A 19,087-nucleotide genomic window follows, 5' to 3' on the forward strand; every position below is an offset into this window, starting at 1 on the left:
GTACAAGAATAAAAAAAAAGTATATATATATATATATATATATAAATACACTATATATATATAGTGTATATATATATATAGTTTATATATATATATAAACTATATATATATAATTATATAATAAATAAAAAGAAAACAGATAGAATAGAAAAAGAATAGAGCAAGCTAGTGTTAGAGGCATTTTTTGCTTTTGTTAATTGTATAATAAATAAAAACAAACCAAATAGATAGAATACAAAAAGATTAAAGTAGCTAGTGTTAGTTTTTTTTAAAGAACACAAGCAGTTAGTAAATGAATAGAGTGCAAGTGTAAAAGGGGCAATTTTTTTAAAAGAATAGAATTAAAATAGAGAGTGCTAGAGTTAGAGGGTCAAATAAAGATGGAAGAGATGTGTTTTAGCCGATTCTTGAAGATGACTAAGGACTCAGCTGCTACCATGTGGGAGATTGGTGAGGCATTTAGGAATATTGATGTGTGTTGTTATATTGTGCATTCTGGACATTTGGAGATTGTGTTTTATTTGATGTCTTCTGTTTGAGTGTTGTGTGTTTGTTGGATGAGTCCGAGCTGAGCAGCTCAGTGCTGGAGCTCAGGTGACATGGCTAATTAGGGATGAGGTTTCAGCCAAACACACAGATGATACCCAGGGAGGCAAGAACGCCCTCTGCAATCAGGACACTGGATAGAAAGTGTGGCTTCCCCCCAAAAAACCTCTGACATGAAGTATTGAACATGCTCACCTGATCATAATAAATGGTATTTAAATGTACTAATTTAATTAGTATGTTTGCTAAGGCAGGAATTCTGTTACTGTTATTTTGTAAGTATTAAACAATTCTTCCACTCTATTTTCAAATTGATTTTTTTTTTTGAAAGAGGTGTACTATACTTTTCTAAGTGATCAAACATACAGTTTTTATCTGTTTTTTGCTTTTGTTAATTGTATAATAAATAAAAACAAACCAAATAGATAGAATACAAAAAGATTAAAGTAGCTAGTGTTAGTTTTTTTTAAAGAACACAAGCAGTTAGTAAATGAATAGAGTGCAAGTGTAAAAGGGGCAATTTTTTTTAAAGAATAGAATTAAAATAGAGAGTGCTAGAGTTAGAGGGTCAAATAAAGATGGAAGAGATGTGTTTTAGCCGATTCTTGAAGATGACTAAGGACTCAGCTGCTACCATGTGGGAGATTGGTGAGGCATTTAGGAATATTGATGTGTGTTGTTATATTGTGCATTCTGGACATTTGGAGATTGTGTTTTATTTGATGTCTTCTGTTTGAGTGTTGTGTGTTTGTTGGATGAGTCCGAGCTGAGCAGCTCAGTGCTGGAGCTCAGGTGACATGGCTAATTAGGGATGAGGTTTCAGCCAAACACACAGATGATACCCAGGGAGGCAAGAACGCCCTCTGCAATCAGGACACTGGATAGAAAGTGTGGCTTCCCCCCAAAAAACCTCTGACATGAAGTATTGAACATGCTCACCTGATCATAATAAATGGTATTTAAATGTACTAATTTAATTAGTATGTTTGCTAAGGCAGGAATTCTGTTACTGTTATTTTGTAAGTATTAAACAATTCTTCCACTCTATTTTCAAATTGATTTTTTTTTTTGAAAGAGGTGTACTATACTTTTCTAAGTGATCAAACATACAGTTTTTATCTGGCAGATGAAAAATGAGGAAGAAAATCATGGTGCAGAAGTCATAATTTCTATACTACTATAGTATTTATTAATATTCTGAATGAGCTTTTTTTTTTATATTTTCAGATTTTAATTTTTGTGTCTTAATATAAAGTAATGTTTTTATATTTCAGTATATTTTATACTAATATTACTATTAAGCTTTAAATTAATTTCAGTTTTTTTTTATTTTCAGTATGTTGCAACATTTCTAACTTTCTTTTAAGTTTTCTTAATTTATTATCTAATAAATAAGTTCTACAGTATCTAAAATTTTAATTTGTCATGTAATATTTATATTTTATTTAAGCTGAATTTCACTAATGCAATTCACTAATTCACTAATGCAAACCATTTTTAATAATACGTTTCTGGTAACAATAAAACTCGAACCACATTTTGTCTTTTACACTTTTACACTTGAATGGACAAAACATGAAAGAAAAAAAAGAGCAGAAAATAGGTTTAACTAAATATTTAATCTGCAAACATGTTGCATGTCTTCAAGAATTGTTGGTATAGATGTATGTTTATGGCAGCAGGTTATGTGTAAAAATGTAAACAAATGCATATATAACTCTGAAATAAAACAGAAACAGATGCACTTACGCAGCCTAAAACACACAAGCAGGAGTTTTTCCAAGAGACAAACTATAAAACAAATAAAACAGCCAGCAGTGACTGTATTACATCATGCAAGGGCAGTGATGAATGTATGTTGAAAAGTTAGGCTTAGCAAGTGCATCAAAATGAGCAAGTTGGCATGAATTTACACACAATACTATACACATTCCTTTTGAGTTTATACAATTTACACAGAAATTGATTTTATTAACACATTAATATAGCAGATTATTTACTGATATAGAAGTGTCTCATCTTATCGCTGTGAAGGAGATAATAAGAATAAGACACATTTGGCATAAATGTTCAGAAACAACATCCGAAAATAACATAAAAGAGTGCTCACTTACGGATAAGCGAATGTCACAAATGTTTTGGATCTCTGCTGATATTTCTGGCTCAAATAGTAGCTTAAAGAGACAAAATTTCATAGAGACGTTTCACCTCTCTCCTAATATTTTTGCCCTTTCTCAAAGGGATATTAAAACAATTTTCATATATACAGTATGGCACAAAAATGACAGTTTACATACAAATACATACACATAAAGCCGTTGACGGATCTGCAAGACTATGAAAATTGACCTTGTGAGGCCTGTGGAGGAATCAGTCACTTTCTGAGTGTCACATATAGGATACTGTACCAAGCGAGACAAGAGATCTGTCCAACAGGGCATTTTTTTTAAACAAAATGGGCCTCTCGATGCTCTAGCTCCTGCATACGGCGACTGCGTCTCTGATAGAGGGGTTTGGCGTCTGTAGGGCTGAGCTCCTCTGCGCTGGAGCTTGGAGATTGAGGCGGAGAGAGTGTGACGGGGCTGATGGAGTCGTTCTCTGATAGTCCTTCCTCTGCTCCAGATACAGCGCTCGTCACTGTCGTAAAGGTCGGCTTGGCCGTTAGAGCGATAGTCACTGATGTTGTTGGTGTGGTTGGGGGAGTCGTGACGGCTGTGGAGACTGTCGAAACTGTTGATGTGGCCGCTGTTGTAAATATGGTAATGGATGTTGTGTATATGGTTCCTGTGGTAGTGGTTGTTGCTGTTGAAACGGTTTTTGCCAGCGAGTCAACTGGCCTGATTTGGCTTACTGATGGAGGTCTATAGAACGTTCCGGGAGGGGGTTTTAGTGTCCGTGGCGCTCGTAAGGATATCGGAGTCCCGGCGGACTGGCTTGTACCATCTTTTCTACTGGTGCTGCTTTGGGGTACAACGCTAATTTCCGACGGTTTTGGCACGCCAGAGGATGGCAGGTTGGCCACTATCATAGCAGTTCTGGGCGTCACATCGTAATGCTTGTACTGTCTGTCCCAGGTCCTCCTCAGTGTCTGTGTGTCGATGAAGGGGTTTCTGTAATAGTTGGTGAAGCGTGGTGTCGAAGGCTTGTCCGGTTCGGTGGTCTCCTGAATGGCGGCCGGTGAGTGTTCACGCTCTTCTGTGTTGCGACTGTTGCGCTCGTTGAGCAGTCGCTCCACAGGCATGCTGATGGGTCGAGACACCGGCTTGGTGCGCTGAGGACGTAGTTGCACCACTCGGCTGCTGGCACTGAATGTGGACTTCTGCACGCCTACAGGAGCTGAGCCAACCCCATTGACATCTGAGCCCTCACCTGCTGGAAAGAAAAATACGTTTGAACTTCATATATACAAATTATTAATTCAGAAGAGACATAAAAAAATTACTCTCAAAATCTGCCTGCAATTTTTGCATTTCCAGGTCAGTTTTGACTAGGGGTGACCCCGAATAGTCGACGATTCGATGCTTCGATAGGAGGAGCCTGATTCGACTACCAATCTCACAGTCGAATATTCGTGGGGTGTTATGCTCATGCCATTTTGGCTATATGGGGGTCCTCAATGTTTGATTTCACATAGAACTACCGGTTTCCTCCCAATAATATACAGCCTATTAAGATAATGCTGTAAATAAGAATATGAAAAGAAGGAAGCTTTAAAAAAATATTTTAACGTGCGTGGATAAATTCAACCACCCCTATAGATTTAAGTTTCACTTTCCATAATCCGTGACCGACAGAGGAGCATCTTGGCGGCAAGGATTTATATCTTTAACAAGACACACACTGACACAGGTAGAGTGAAAGACAGGATTTTTTTTCGATCAGGTAGAGTACAAGTGATTTCAAAACATTTCAGCCGGTTTATATATATCGTATATATATTATTTATCTCGTATAAGATGCATTTGGTTGAGTTGCGCTGCAGTAAAGCGCTTCATTGTAGTACTAAGGTGTAGTACTATTATCTCTTCAGCGTGCAGACCGCAGCAGTACAAACAATGCAGAATATTAATAACTATGACTGGGACTGTCATATACATAACATTATAATGAGAACACAATTATAATAAAACGCTGTGAATTTTTAGAGTTTATTTGCCATGTTTCTGCACGTTGTTGCATGAAGAACGTGTCCACAAAAGGAGTTCATTCAGAGCCGCGCAGAAGCAAAGTTTTGAAAGTTTGTGTTATTACCATGTTATTACTATATTTACCCACTTTCATAAATTAAAATTCTCAAATTTTACAAACTACAGAAGAACTACTGTAGCCACGTTTCCATAATCCTTCAAAATGCGCAAACTGAAATTGCGAATTGAAAATACGCCTAATGGAAATGAATCAATTTTGCAAAAACTCCGATATATCGCAAAAAAGTTTATACGTTCGCGTGAGGTGGTTTTTCAGGCAATTTGAAAAAGGAATATTTCGCAAAACTGCAACAGAATGCAGTTTTTTTTCGCATTTACAGGTCATACGCCTAATGGAAACACATCAGTTTTGCAAAAACGCAGATATGTCGCAAAAACGTTTTTACGTTCACGTGAGTGATTTTTCAGGCAATTTGAAAGAATAATTTCGCAAAACTGCAACAGAATGCAGTTTTTTCGCATTTACATGTCATACGCCTAATGGAAACACGTCAGTTTTACAAAAACTCTAATATATCACAAAAAAGTTTTTACGTTTGCGTGAGGTGGTTTTTCAGGCAATTTGAAAAAGGAATATTTCGCAAAACTGCAACAGAATGCAGTTTTTACACATTTACAGGTCACCTGGCATACGTAAAAATAAACATGATAATTCTTTAATGTACTATAACCTCCAAGAAACACCTCATATGTGGCCGTTCTCAATTATAAAGGGCTTTCCTGGCCATTAATGCTTGGATAACCCCTTATTTACACTGCACACGTCTGCAGCACATTACGTCTCTGACACTTCCACCGGCCACTCCAGTCAGTGCTTGTGTTTATACCACCTGCGCCGCAGCACGTTTCAGAAGCGGCCCAGAAGCGGCTCTTTGCACTGCTTCACTAAACATACACTCCTATATGCCTATATGTTAAAAATAATGGCTAGTGCGGTGGCTGCAATATACATAAGCCTAGCAACATCAGTTGTCATGACTTTTTGCAAGAGGAAAAAAAAATCTGGTTTTAATCGCATAACATCAGTTAATGGAAATGCCGTCAATTCGCAATAGGTTTTTATTGACATTTATAAAATATCTCAAAAGTTTTGCGCAAATCTGTAATGGAAACCAGGATAGTGATGCAAGAAGCGTTTTATTTGAATATATCATTATATGAAATATATAAGAACATATCATCTGAGAATTACCATTTGTAACTCTTGAAATTAGTAGATTTAATTAAATTCCTTTGAACTTATAACTCATAACTGCACAAAACAGTCCACATTTATGAAATCTTCATTATTTCTTTAAACAAAACCACATCAGTATTACTCAAGAACATTTTCAAAACAAATATATTCGTTTTTCTTGCATAAACTTTCAAATGAAAAAATATGACAAAAAATTTCAGACAAAAAATATGATCTATTTTTCATGCTGCCATGGCTCATCAAAGGGGGTCAGTATTGATTTCATGTTAACTTTAATACCAAAGATGAGCAGAGACAATCATACTAACCAGGTGTTTGCCCTTTATCGTCCCCTGTCTTCATCTCCTTCACTTTCTCCATCAGCTGTGCAGAGGTAATCACAGACGAGTGTCTCTTGTAGACTTTTGCACTCTGTATGAAGGATAAACACAGATCAGAAATCAAAAACTCTAATATTTAAAAAAAAAAAGTCCAGCTTTCATTCTCTGGCCCAGCTCACCACTTTGATATCCATGAGAGATTGGGAGTGGCGGCTGAGCGCTGGCTGTGGTGCTGTCGGACTGGTGGGAGACACAGGGCTGAGGGGGACATCAAAGATCATCTGGTGGTGCCTGATGAGCAGGTCCACCATGCGGGCCTGGTGGGGGTAGTCAACCAGAGAGGACAGTGACACTTCCGCCTCCAACTGCCTGGGCTTGATGAGTGTGGGACCGAAGATGATACCCAGGTTACTAGCAGTCATCTTGTTCTCCTCAGCTTGCTCTGACACTCTGTAGAACAATGAGTCATAAATTATATTTCACTTTCACTAAACCCATTTAAGGACGTCAAGCAACAAGCAAAGAAAAACCGATCCCGATAACAGATTCCTGCTTCTTTGCTATATGAGCTTTTTAAACACGCTTTGGTTTATGGTTTGTGTTCGCGTACCTGTGCAGATGGGTGATGAGGAACTGCAGGGTTTTGTAGTGCGCCGCTGGAAGCTGGCGAAGGAGGTCTCTGATTTTGAAGAGGACTCTTTTAAGCTCAATACTGAGGCACAGCTGCTCTCCTGGTGATTTCTTTTTAGTCGAGTCAGTCTCCTTCATGTTCTGAGTCTCTTTTGCCAGCCCGATGATATCGTTGTAATACCGATACAGAATCAATGGCTCCGGCAGCTGAAAGACAATTGAATTCTTTTTTAGACAATGTCAAATCAGCAAAATGTGAAGAGTAATGGAACCCTATAGAGTGCAACAGCTGGGTTTTGGCAGAAAAATCTAATTCATTTTCTCCATAAGGAACTGATTTTTAACTTATAAACCCTTAAAGACAGACCTACAATGAGCTACAAGGTTGTTTATTGGTGATATAATCTCCATCAAACAGCGAATCACAACAAGCAAATCACACCAAAAGAACATTTTAGTGCCTGTCCACTCCCATGAAGCACTGCGAATGACGTAATAGTAATTTTTCATGTGCTGTCAGACTACTTAAATATCAGTGTACATATATATTTTGCAATACATGTAAAATATATTGTTTCTATACACAATCAACATCTTTAAACAATAGTTTTATATATATATCATCACATTATTTTGATTGTCATTCGCAATGCTTCATGGGATTGTGGCTGTTTCCCGTATTAAAGCTGTTATGTACATACCATATATATAAGATTTTCACATTTCAACATTTTTCAAGAACAAAGTTTGCAATGTTGTGATTCACCTCGTAGCTGGTTGCTTTGGCTCATGGCTTATAACTCTATAACAAATAAAAAATTCTTATGTGAAAAATACTTCCGAAACCAAAAAGCGGGCGGACACTGTTGCACTCTATTATTTCAAGTTTCATATAGACATTATGAAACTGGGATTATTTGTCCCACCACACCTGTCTCAGGTAAAGCTTGAGCACATTGCTTATGTCATGTGGGTGGAGGTCAGAAAGCTCCACTAAGTCTTTTCCGTTCTCAAAGGCCTGGCACAGCTTTTCCACACGAGACTTCGCCCCATTCACCCGATAAATGCCCTTGAAATGAACCGAAAAGTAGGCGTCATTCACTAAATGACTCACAAACATATAAACAAATTCCTTTCAGTTGCATCTCGATTCTTCACCTTAATGTTCAGGGCACGACTCTCGATTTCTGAGGTGCATTTTTTGATGATGAAGGGGATGCCGTCAGGACTGTTCTTAGCTACTTGGGCGAAGTCAATCCCGAACAGGTGCAGTCTGCCCTGGAGCTTCTTATGACCACACTGAATGGCAAGAGTCTCCAGGCATTTCTTATGACAGGCCAAAGAGCACTATGTAAAAAGAGATCAGGGAATGACAACCGGCTCTAATGAACAATGTGAACAGAACAGATGTGGGTGTTGATGATGACCGTACCTCCTCACATTCAGCCCCGTGAAACACCACCAGCCCGTCACACTCTCTGCATTTGGAAGGCGCTCGCAGTTTCCTCAACTTGTGAGTTTGTGACGCTTTTGACATCTGAGCATTACGAAAAGGGCCGGGAGAACTGGCCGTTTCCATCACCATTTCAGCAAGGCCTGAGACAAGAAAAGGCATGTGTTTTAATAGCTGAAAACAAAACAAAAAAATAATGTTCTGGTGTGGCCACAGGATCATCAAGAGTCTTAAATGTGAGTTGGGATGGGAATTGAAAGAACTTTCATGACTCTTGCATTCCTATTTAATTAATGGTTCTTTTAGTACTTTTAAGGAAGCATGACCTTCTCTCCAGTTCCTCAAATTTCCCTATTTTTAACATTTGTTTACATTCCGCAGTTATTACTGAAATGTAACACTTTTGGTGGAGAGACAGGAACTGTGGCATATTGCCAATGTCAACATCCAGCCCATCTGCACAGCTGCACTGAAAGCAAAAACATGGGTGCGAGCAATTCAGCACTTGCATAATAAACACAAACCTGTGGTGTCACTGTCACCACACACCTATGAACACAGACGCTCAAAATCAAGCTGTTCAGTTTGTACTACCAACCATTATCTAATGGGGAGGGTGGTTCCCTCTCATCCAGGTCATCTGCAGAAGACATGGTACCAGTTGAGGGAGTTCTGGGAAGCCTGCGTTTGAAATCCCCTGTAACACGAACACACACATAAACACACATTAGATACTGCCGTCCTGCAGAGCACTTCTCCATCCTGTCCACTGAGAACTAGGTCAACCATTTTACAAGCAAAACTTACAAACATGCCTAAACTAGCAATATTTTTAGAGGAACTTCTTTTTTGGATTAAACACATTGCACTCCACAATAAGAATTGCTGATGCAACTGGCTAGAGTAACACATTTAAGGACATTTGACAAAACTTGCCTGATTAGGCCAGTGCTGACATTCTCAAGTCCTAACAATCTATTGATCACATACATGTTTTTATGCCTGCTTTTTCTTTGATGTTGCGAACATTATTGTTTTGCACATTCTGTTAAGTTCTGCTGATGTAAATGTGTCACTATCTAGCTGGCTGATGTAGATGAGTTTCTGTGGTATGTATGATTTATAGCTGTCATAACATCTGTAGAATTTCCAGTAATTACTGCACATAATAAATTATGTTTCAAGTTGTTTAATGAAAAATATATTTAACAATTTTTGTTAATGTTGGCAAATAAATAAAATAAAATAAAATATGCAGCAGCAGTAGTAGTATTATATTGTTTAATGCCAGCATAGAAGGCTGTTTTGGCAAAAACAATAGAATAAACAAATGATATATAAATATATAGCAAATAATCTAGAATACAAAATATAGAAAATAGTGCTGTCAAACGATTAATCGCGACTAATCGCATCCAAAATAAAAGTTTTTGTTTGCATATTAGTGTTCTGTGTATATTTATTATGTATATATAAATACACACACATACAGTATATATTTTGAAAATATTTACATGTATTTACATGTCTATATTTATATTCATATAATTTGTAATAATGTTTAATATATAAACACAACATATTTTTCTGAAATATATACTTGCATGTGTGTGTATTTATATATACATAATAAATATACACAGCACACATACATATATTATGTAAACAGAAACTTTTGGTAACACTTTGTTTTAGGGTTTCTTAACTAGTTGCTTATTAGCATGCATATTACTAGAATATTAGCCATTTATTAGTACTAATTAAGCACATATTAATGCCTTATTCTACATGACCTTATTCTACATCCCTAATCCTACCCAATACCTAAACTTAACAACTAGCTTACTAAATATTAATAAGCAGCAAATTAGGAATTTATTGAGGCAAAAGTCGTAGTTAATAGTGAATAAGTGTTCCCTAATCTAAAGTGTTACCAAACTTTTATTTTGGATGCGATTAATCATTTGACAGCACTAATAGAAAATAAACACTGATATAACCCAGGGGTCAATTGATATTGAAAAGACATTAAATTGACATCAAAACTGACGTCAAAAAACAGGTCAAATATGCAAATCAAAATGAAGTCAAAAACTTGACATGACTTTGATTTGATGTAAATTGATCGTCAAACATTCATATTGGCCTACGTATACATTAAACCAATTTCGGAGTGGGATTAACTTCCTATTGTGAAATGCGCTGCAGGATGCTGTGCGTTGACACCAGAAAAAGTACCTGGACTAGCTGTGGGGGAGTCCATTGAGCGAGACTCACTGCTTCCTCCAGCACTCTCTGAGTCACTGCACATCCCTCCTCCACCGGCACTGCCTGAGCTCCAGGCCCGCTGGGAGCCCTGCGTCCTTAACGCTACAACACACAGAATTAACCTCAGAATTACCTTTCGTCCTTCATCTAGGAAATCTCTATCAGTCTGTCTACGTGTTTCATCCAGTTCAGAGTTCTCATCTCTAAAAACATGAGAATTTTGCTTATGTGCTTGATTTTAGTCATCTAGTCTGGATGCTGCATTAAATGTGAGCTCAGGCTGTAATCCAGCAGGCTGATGATGTCACAGCACAGGGGCTTTTTGGAAGCCGAGGGCCGATCTGGGTCTTGGGCCTTAATCCTGACTGCTGGCAGCTTTTGTTCAAGCTGTGGATGGCCAATGCTGGGTAAAAACCCACAGTGGACGCGTCAAGCCATAAAACTAATAAGCTGTTCAAGATGCTGAAGCTTGCCAAACATATGTGCCTAATAGTGCTACACATCTCAGGATCTTGTTTAAGTGGGAAGAAAATAAATGTCTTGGAGTTTTAGAGTCTAACAAATGCATAGGGCCCTATGATTTCTGTGATGCAGAAAACGTGGGCGGAATTGCGGAATCCAGTCATAAAAATGGAACTGTATAACGCAGAATGTCACAGAATTTACCAAATTTTGAATGGATGCATCAAAAGTAGGTAAACTACACTTAAATCGCTCACATTGTTTTCAGCCTCTGCCACCTCAAAATATGGGCACATGAACGCAAAAACATAATTTATCAGAGTCAATTCATGAGCATTTCACCATTTCTTTTTAGTAAAACTATCGTCATATACAAACAAAAACTTAAAGGTCTTCACAGCAACCCGTCAAAATAAAAGTTTAGTTTAACTTGAAGAAACCTTGTCAGAAACGTTACTTAATGCAATGATAGTACTACTACTACTAATAAAAGTATTATTAAATCATTATTTTTAAAGGAATATTTACCAGAGAAATTATTTACCAGAATTTATTTAGCAGAAAAATGTAAATACACACACTATTTCAGAAAAAAAAAGAAATAGATAAAATAATAATAAATGAATAAATAATTATTTAAATACATAATTTTAAAATCAATTAATTAGAGATGCTTTTGATTATTAATATTTAATGAAACCATTAAAATGGAATACAAAAAAATAATAGAAAACAGAATTTGGTAAAAAATAAAATCGAATTTGAGAAAAAAATAAAACATTTCACAGGGCCTTAAAAATTTAATTTTTGTTAAACTTTTAATAAATTACTGTTTAATATTGTAAGTTTCATGATTTCAATTAATTAGACATGCTTTTTGATGAATAATTTAAGCATTAAAACAGAGTCTAGAAAAATTTAAATGGGAAAAAAAAAACCGGAATTCAGAGAATTTAAAAATTGAATTTTGAAAAGAAAATTAAAACGGAATTTGGTGAAAAAAATAAATAAAATGGATTTCATAGGGCCCTAAGGCTGAGTAGACTGACGTTTTGCATGAGATCTGCATGAGCAGCCTGACGTAGCAACTTAGGCTCAATGTGAGTTACAGTGAGTTTGGATCAGGACTATCTGTTTATCCAAACAATGGAAGTAGGTGAAATCTGTTTAAAAAACAGTCATTATTGTTTTCATTCCATTTAGTGCAACAGAAATTGATAATTTTAAACCTACAAATTTTTGTCGCCAGTCTAGATCCTTAGCGACTCTTACCTTGCATGTCTAAACTGCTATTGGACCGCCTCTCTGCGATCTTGGCCTTGCAAGGTTGTACGGTACCCTCAACCCCATCTACGCTGTGGTTATCTGCAGAAGTTACAGAGCCTTGCGACAGGTTCCCATGGGATGAGCGGGTACTGCTCTGAGACCTCTTATGAAGGGACATTCTGGAAAGGAAAGTCACTTGTTAAAACATGCTTTATTAAAATACCGCAGGCAAAACAGGCTGTGCAAAATCTCTGCTGGTTGTGAAATGGGTTACTCAACAGGAAAGCGTGAGATTTGAATACACTGTAAAGAGAGTTGATAGCGCAGGCCAGTATGTTTGTACGTGGGTGTGATTCAGATGTCAAGCTGAAAAGCAGAGTTTACACAGGGCAGCGATTATGGAGCGCAGAATTTCTGGATAAACAACACGCTATCACCGACCGTTGTTTCGTTCATCATTCTTCCTGAGGAAGATTCAAACAATGCAGCCTCTCTCTGGCCTGCACAGAAACTTGAGTGTGGACTTACCCAGTTTTTGAGGAAGCTGTGATGTCCTGAGACAGAGACTCCAGCCACACACGCTCTTTAGGCAGGCTGCACACAAACTCAGAGTAGCGCTGGCCTGGTTCATACTTTTTGGCCTGTTCACTTAGAGCTTGGTAGTTGACTGAGAGAGGCTGGGTCTGAGCCTGCTGCATCTGGAACCAGTTCACTGTCACCTGGGAGAGTTTTTGAGAATAGTCAGTATGCAATAATGGTATTTATTTTCATGGAGAAGGTCAAAAGTTTGGGGTCAGTAAGGCTTTTTTTTCAGCAAAAATGCATTAAATTAATCAAAAGTGACAGTAAATATATTTAAAATGTTACAAAAGATTTCTACTTTTAATAATAGCTGTTCTTTTGAAATTACTATTCATATAATGGTTTCCAAAAAATATTAAGCAGCACAACTGTTTCCAGCATTAATAATAATAATAACAATAAATGTTTCTTGAGCAGCAAATAGGCATATTAGAATGAGTTCTGAAGGATCATGTGACACTGAAGACTGGAGTAATGGCTGCTGAAAATTCTTTGCCATCACAGGAATAAATTACATTTTAAAATATACTAAACTGAAAACAATTATTTTAAACTGTAATAATATTTGAAAATTGTACTGTATTTTTGATTCAAAAACATTGAAAAATCTTACAGACCCAAAAACTTTTGAACTGTACTGTAGTGTTGTTGTGACATGGATACAGACCGCTTTGAGGGTCAAGTCACACTGGAAGACCAGCTTCCGAATTTGACCGAGGATCTCACTCTTAGCGTTTGACAGGCTGACCTTCTTCGCCTCTAGATCGGCCACACAGGCTTTATACTGCTCCTGCGCTTCCTCAGCCTAGAGTCACCACAAAAACAGACAATCAGCCAAACAAAACAAAAGCAGTGATTTTCCTAGCCTGTTTTAAGCCAAAGTGTGTCATTTCCGTGCCACCAGCTGCACCAAACAAGACTGCAAAAATGTTCCATTTCTTGAAGAAAATGCTCACTCATTTGCTAAGGTGTGATGTTATGCATTTGCTGGGTGTCTGGGTTGTAATAGCAACAGTAATGTTTAGATTATATGACCTGATTTTCAGACAGTACATCAGACGTTAAGAAATATCAAACAAATTCCAACAAACTCTGTGTTTCTCATCACCACTTTGATGCCCAATAAACAAGGACAATAAACTCACGGGTGTGTGTGTTTGTGCAGTCTTTGACCCTGTGGAGTTGAATATAGAGTTATAGTGCAGTTTCTGCAGTACCTTCTGTAGGGCCTCTTCCTCCACCCTCCGTTTCTTCTCCAGAGTCCTGCCTCCTGCTGTTGGCTGCTCCTCCTCGGTGCGGCTGGTGGAGCTGCGTGCCTTCTCGTACTCCTCCCTCTTCTGCACCTTCAGCAGCCGAGCCTTCTTCAAAGCGCTCTCAGCCTCGCTCTGAAAACACATGGGTTATTAAGCACTATCGGTCGTGAAGAAACATTAGTGATGAAATTCAAAGAATCGTATATACCATTTTCTTTAGCTCTCTTTGCCATTGTTCCTTTATCTCTTTCCTCTGCTTGTCCAGATCGTTCTTGCGGGCCAGCAGTGGCTGTTGGTATTATAGGAATTTTGTGGAATTAAAGAAAATTATTTGTTAAATAGTTAGCTACAAGTTAACAGCAGATATAACTGATCATACCTGTATGAATTTGTTGGTTTGTAGAGCTGCAGCTGTTTGGAGCAGAACCTGATTGTACTCAATCTCATTTTTAAAGGCAGAGACATAAATATCCCGGAACGGCATAAAGTCCTTTAGATAAAGGAACACAGCAACACAATAATGTCACTTAAAGAAACTACCATTCAAAAACTTGGGATTGGTAAGATTATTTTAATGTTTTTTAAAGAAGTCTCTTATGCACACAAGGCTGAATTTTTTTTTTATATATCAAAAATACATTAAAAAGAGCAATACTGTGAAATATTACTGCAATTCAAAATAACTATTTTCGATTTTAATATATTCTAAAATGTATTCCTATTTATCACTGTGATGGCAAAATTGAATACTCCAGTCTTCAGTGTCAAATGAATCTTCAGAAATAATTTGGTGCATTTCTTCTTTTTATTGTTGTTAAAAAGAGTTGTGCTGCTTAATATATTTAATTCAGGATTTTTTTTTATAATTAGAAAGATCAAAAGAACAGTATTTATTTGAAATAGAAATACATTATAAATGTCTTTACTGTCACTTTTAATTCATTTTATGTCCTTGTCAAATAAAAGTATTCATTTCTTTCAAAATTCTTCCCAAAAATTTGAATGGTAGTACATCATATATATCACATTATATATCACATTTTATCAAAACAAAAGACCATCACCTGCTGACTTGCCACTGCCTTTGCGGATTCTGCCATCTTGGCAAAGCTTTTGGCACATTCCGTGTCTGTCAAATACAAAGACACCAAATGAAACACTAAAGTTCAACAATTAGACAGTTTTGTTTTCAGACAAAACAAAAGATCAGGCTTTAAGAATGGACTGACCCAGGCTGAGGCGTTTCTCCACCCAGGCCAGCACATCTTTGGTGTATTTGGACCAGGCCTTGGCATAGAGCAAAGCCGACTCTACTCCACTGTCATTCTTCAGCAGAAGAAGGTCTACCTGCTCCACAGTGGACAGCTCTGGGGACAGAGCAGGATCTAGAAACACACATAAACAAGGAACACCACATATGAACACACGCACATCCAAAAAATACACAAATGCTCCACATTGTTGAAAAAGCACAGAGGTACCCTTTGAAGACATTTATATTTCCTCAACCATGTCTCTCCGCTCTCTAAAACTGTCATTTAAAATCTACTTTTTAAAATTATAGGCCAACAGTTACAAGGCAAATTTTACAAGTCAGCTTTATTAAAGGCAGCGACAGCCCTGAAATGGGTGGCAAACTTTCTTTTAAGAGGAATAAATACTCTCCACCATCCCCTTGACTTAAAAGAAAAAGAGGTCTTTCTAAAACAGACACTAATCTGTGGTAGCATTAGATGCATGTACGATTTATTGCATGGCATGAGCGTGAGAGATCATCTCGTAAAATCGGGGCTTAACCTTTGTCAAATGCACTGACACGCAACTCAGCTACGCCGAATCCAAGCACCCCGCCCAATAAGCCACATGTGGTTCCCATTCCTCACACAAACGTCCAAAAAACCCAAAGAATGTCAACCATTTTGCAAACAAGAAGAATGTCAGACTATACGAAAAACAACACAAGTGTGAAGGTACAGGGTGTGTAGAGCTCTCTTGTCGATTATGACCTATGTCAGTACAGCTCATCGGTCTCTCTGCTAGAGCAACACCTTTCATGTGTGGTTTGTTTAACTAGAAAACTTTGTTGAAGTTTGCATTACTGTTGCATTACTGATGAGATAGATTCTCTTCAACACATCAGCGGCAAGAGCCTGCTTGCTTTGTGATGAAACCCTTGGATAGAAGGAGGCAAGACATAAAGGAGAAGGAAAGGAAATCCATTTACCTGCCAGATCCTTTTGATTGCAGCCTCCTGAATCTTCAGAGAGGTTTTCAAAAGACTAGAGGAGAAAAAGAGAAAGACGTTTCACACGGGATGAGAAGTTTGATTACAGAGGTGAGGGATGAAAAGGTGCTTCTTTTGAGTGCTTCTCTTTTATCTTGCCTCTCGATGTCTCGGTTAATCAAACCTTGCTCTTTAAATCACAGGGGCCAGCCAGGTTTCATTATTTTCAAAGCAGACATCTCAACTTAAAGGGATAGTTCACCAATAAAAATTAACTGCCATTATTTACTCACACTTATCTATTTTTTCTGTGGAACACAAAAGAAGAATTCTGCAGAAGCTTCATGCATCTTTTTTTCCACATGACAGTTCATAGTAACCACATCTGTCAAGTGCCAACAAGGACATAAAAATCATACACATGCCATAAAACTAGTCCATACAACTACACACTTTTTTTATTCAGCGAAGACACATTACATTGATCAAAAGTGACCGTAAAGACACGTATTACGTTAGAAAAGATTTCTATTTCAACCAGATGCTGGTTGATCTTTCTATTCATTAAAGAATCCTGAAAAAAATGTATCACTGTTTCCTCAAAAATATTAAGCAGCACAACCATTTTATATGTAAGTTTCTTGAGCACCAAACCACAGGAATAAATGAAAGTGAAAGTGACGAAAGTGAAAGTGACGTAACATGTGGCCAAGTATGGTGACCTATACTCGGAATTAGTGCTCTGCATTTATCCCATCCAAAGCACACACACAGCAGTGAACACACACACCGTGAACACACACCCGGAGCAGTGGGCAGCCATTTTTTTTGCTGCGGCACCCGGGGAGCAGTTGGGGGTTCGGTGCCTTGCTCAAGGGCACCTCAGTCGTGGTATTGAAGGTGGGAGAGAGCGCTGTACATTCACTCCCCCCACCTACAATCTCTGCCGGTACGAGACTCGAACCCGCAACCTTTGGGTAATGAGTCCGACTCTCTAACCATTAGGCCACGACTTCCCCCGTGAATTGAAATGACATTTAAAAAAAAAAAATGCAGCCTTGGTGAGCATAAGATACGTCTGTCAAAAACTTTAAAAACATTTAAAATCTTACTGACTCCAAACTTTTGAATGGTAATATATTTCAAGTCTTCTGAAGCCATATGATACTGTTGTTTATAAACAGAGAATACTGGCTTAAATGTCAGTCTGCTTTTCACAAATCTATTGTATGACTCCAGAAGACATGGAGCACAGCATACAAGTCATAAGGACTACTTTAATGGTGCTTTATATTGGCAGACGTGGTCACTATGAACTGTTGTTGTATGGAAAAGAGCTGTGTGAAGAGCAAAAACTATCCTTTTGTGTTCCACTGAACAAAAAGCACACGGTTTAGGAACAACATGAGGATGAGTAAATAATGATTTTTTTAATAAACTCTTTTTTTCAAGGAACTTTTAAGACAATTGAGGTGATTACTTACACGACTTCTTCTGGCTTGGGGGTACCCCAACCTGGAGCCACTGTCCACATCTCCCATAAGGAAGTCAGACACTCTGAAATGGCAAAGTAAGACAAGTCACTGCTGGTCCACTGCACTTAACATAACTTGAACATAAATAATAAGTTTACAATATTATACTGCTATTTTTCATCCCAAATAGATCAAGAATGTGACCAGTTTTAAAGGTTAGTTCATCCAAAAATGAAAATTCTGTCATCATTTACTCACCCTCACATCATTCCTAACCTGCACGACTTCATCTTCGAACCACAAATTAAGATATTTTTAATATTCTCTGATCATTTTGAATAACAGCTTGAAAGCACATCTAATATGGTAAACAGAAGCTCAAATGCACTTGCTTGATGCGTGAGAACGAATAAGATTTGTTCTCGCATTTCACACAAGCATGGTTGAGCTTCTGCTGATCATATCTGATGAGCTCTATGTATGTGCGTTGATCAATGTTTACTAGGGGTGGGGGAAAAAAATCGATACAGCATAGTATTGCGATATTTTCCACGGCAATACTGTATCGATACACGGACGCCAAGTATCGATCTTTTATTATACTATTTGGTAGAATAATAAAATCAATTTCTTTACAATCCACTAGATGGTGGTGTTGAGTTTTTTTCTGGTGAGGTCAGCTGGGTCACCTTCAGCATGCAGTAAGTTAGTAAAATAAAGAGGGCGGCATTGTGGAAAGTTATCAGGAAAGCCCCGTCCGCATTTAAATGGGATGTATGGACTTACTTCGGATTTGTAAACAACTAGGGGATGTAAGTAGGGATGCCCCTAAAATATAGGCTACAAATAATAATAATAATAATATATATGGCGCGTCGAGCCCCGCTGTTCAGTGTTCAGTGCGCATGTTTCACTCTCCTCGTCACTGCGCGGTTTGACGCACCGCTCAATATTCCGGTCTATGAATGTACATTCCGCTCGTGAACCGCTCATGCTCATCGGAAAAGCAAAATCCGCTCAAATAACGCGCTGACAGGAAATTTCTATGCAGTATAGGCCTACTTGTTCCTGTTTGCAGTAGCGCTACTCTGCTGTAACATGATGTAGGCTAGTTCAGCTGTACTGGGCAACGCTGGTAAAATAATGCTACCTTCAGTGACGCTATGCTCTGCTCATATGCTTTGATATTAATAGCTTTGTAG

The 19,087-nt window shown here is 37.8% G+C and overlaps 1 protein-coding gene across 2 annotated transcripts in view; it reads right to left on the reverse strand.

Moving 5' to 3' along the window:
• Window positions 1–2,375: 2,375 nt before the first annotated feature.
• The window catches only part of arhgap29b (Rho GTPase activating protein 29b), a 47,896-nt gene continuing 31,184 nt past the window's right edge, over window positions 2,376–19,087 (reverse strand). Inside the window, exons 5-23 of one of the 2 annotated variants that reach the window (XM_016515456.1) lie at window positions 17,895–17,967; window positions 16,411–16,465; window positions 15,416–15,571; window positions 15,251–15,315; window positions 14,566–14,676; window positions 14,395–14,475; window positions 14,151–14,318; window positions 13,601–13,738; window positions 12,880–13,070; window positions 12,358–12,530; window positions 10,594–10,725; window positions 8,954–9,052; window positions 8,335–8,498; window positions 8,061–8,249; window positions 7,834–7,971; window positions 6,883–7,109; window positions 6,452–6,722; window positions 6,261–6,363; window positions 2,376–3,915 (exon numbers count right to left, since the gene is read on the reverse strand). In XM_016515456.1, the coding sequence (XP_016370942.1) occupies window positions 2,993–3,915; window positions 6,261–6,363; window positions 6,452–6,722; window positions 6,883–7,109; window positions 7,834–7,971; window positions 8,061–8,249; window positions 8,335–8,498; window positions 8,954–9,052; window positions 10,594–10,725; window positions 12,358–12,530; window positions 12,880–13,070; window positions 13,601–13,738; window positions 14,151–14,318; window positions 14,395–14,475; window positions 14,566–14,676; window positions 15,251–15,315; window positions 15,416–15,571; window positions 16,411–16,465; window positions 17,895–17,967 (3,457 nt within the window). In that variant the 3' untranslated portion in view covers window positions 2,376–2,992. Of the gene's footprint in view, window positions 3,919–6,260; window positions 6,364–6,451; window positions 6,723–6,882; window positions 7,110–7,833; window positions 7,972–8,060; window positions 8,250–8,334; window positions 8,499–8,953; window positions 9,053–10,593; window positions 10,726–12,357; window positions 12,531–12,879; window positions 13,071–13,600; window positions 13,739–14,150; window positions 14,319–14,394; window positions 14,476–14,565; window positions 14,677–15,250; window positions 15,316–15,415; window positions 15,572–16,410; window positions 16,466–17,894; window positions 17,968–19,087 lie in introns of both variants that reach the window. The other variant, XM_016515455.1, reaches the window with a different exon arrangement.

Source organism: Sinocyclocheilus rhinocerous, unplaced genomic scaffold (assembly GCF_001515625.1).
Source record: "Sinocyclocheilus rhinocerous isolate Xijiao unplaced genomic scaffold, SAMN03320098_v1.1 scaffold507, whole genome shotgun sequence".
In the NCBI taxonomy this organism is placed as follows: domain Eukaryota; kingdom Metazoa; phylum Chordata; class Actinopteri; order Cypriniformes; family Cyprinidae; genus Sinocyclocheilus; species Sinocyclocheilus rhinocerous.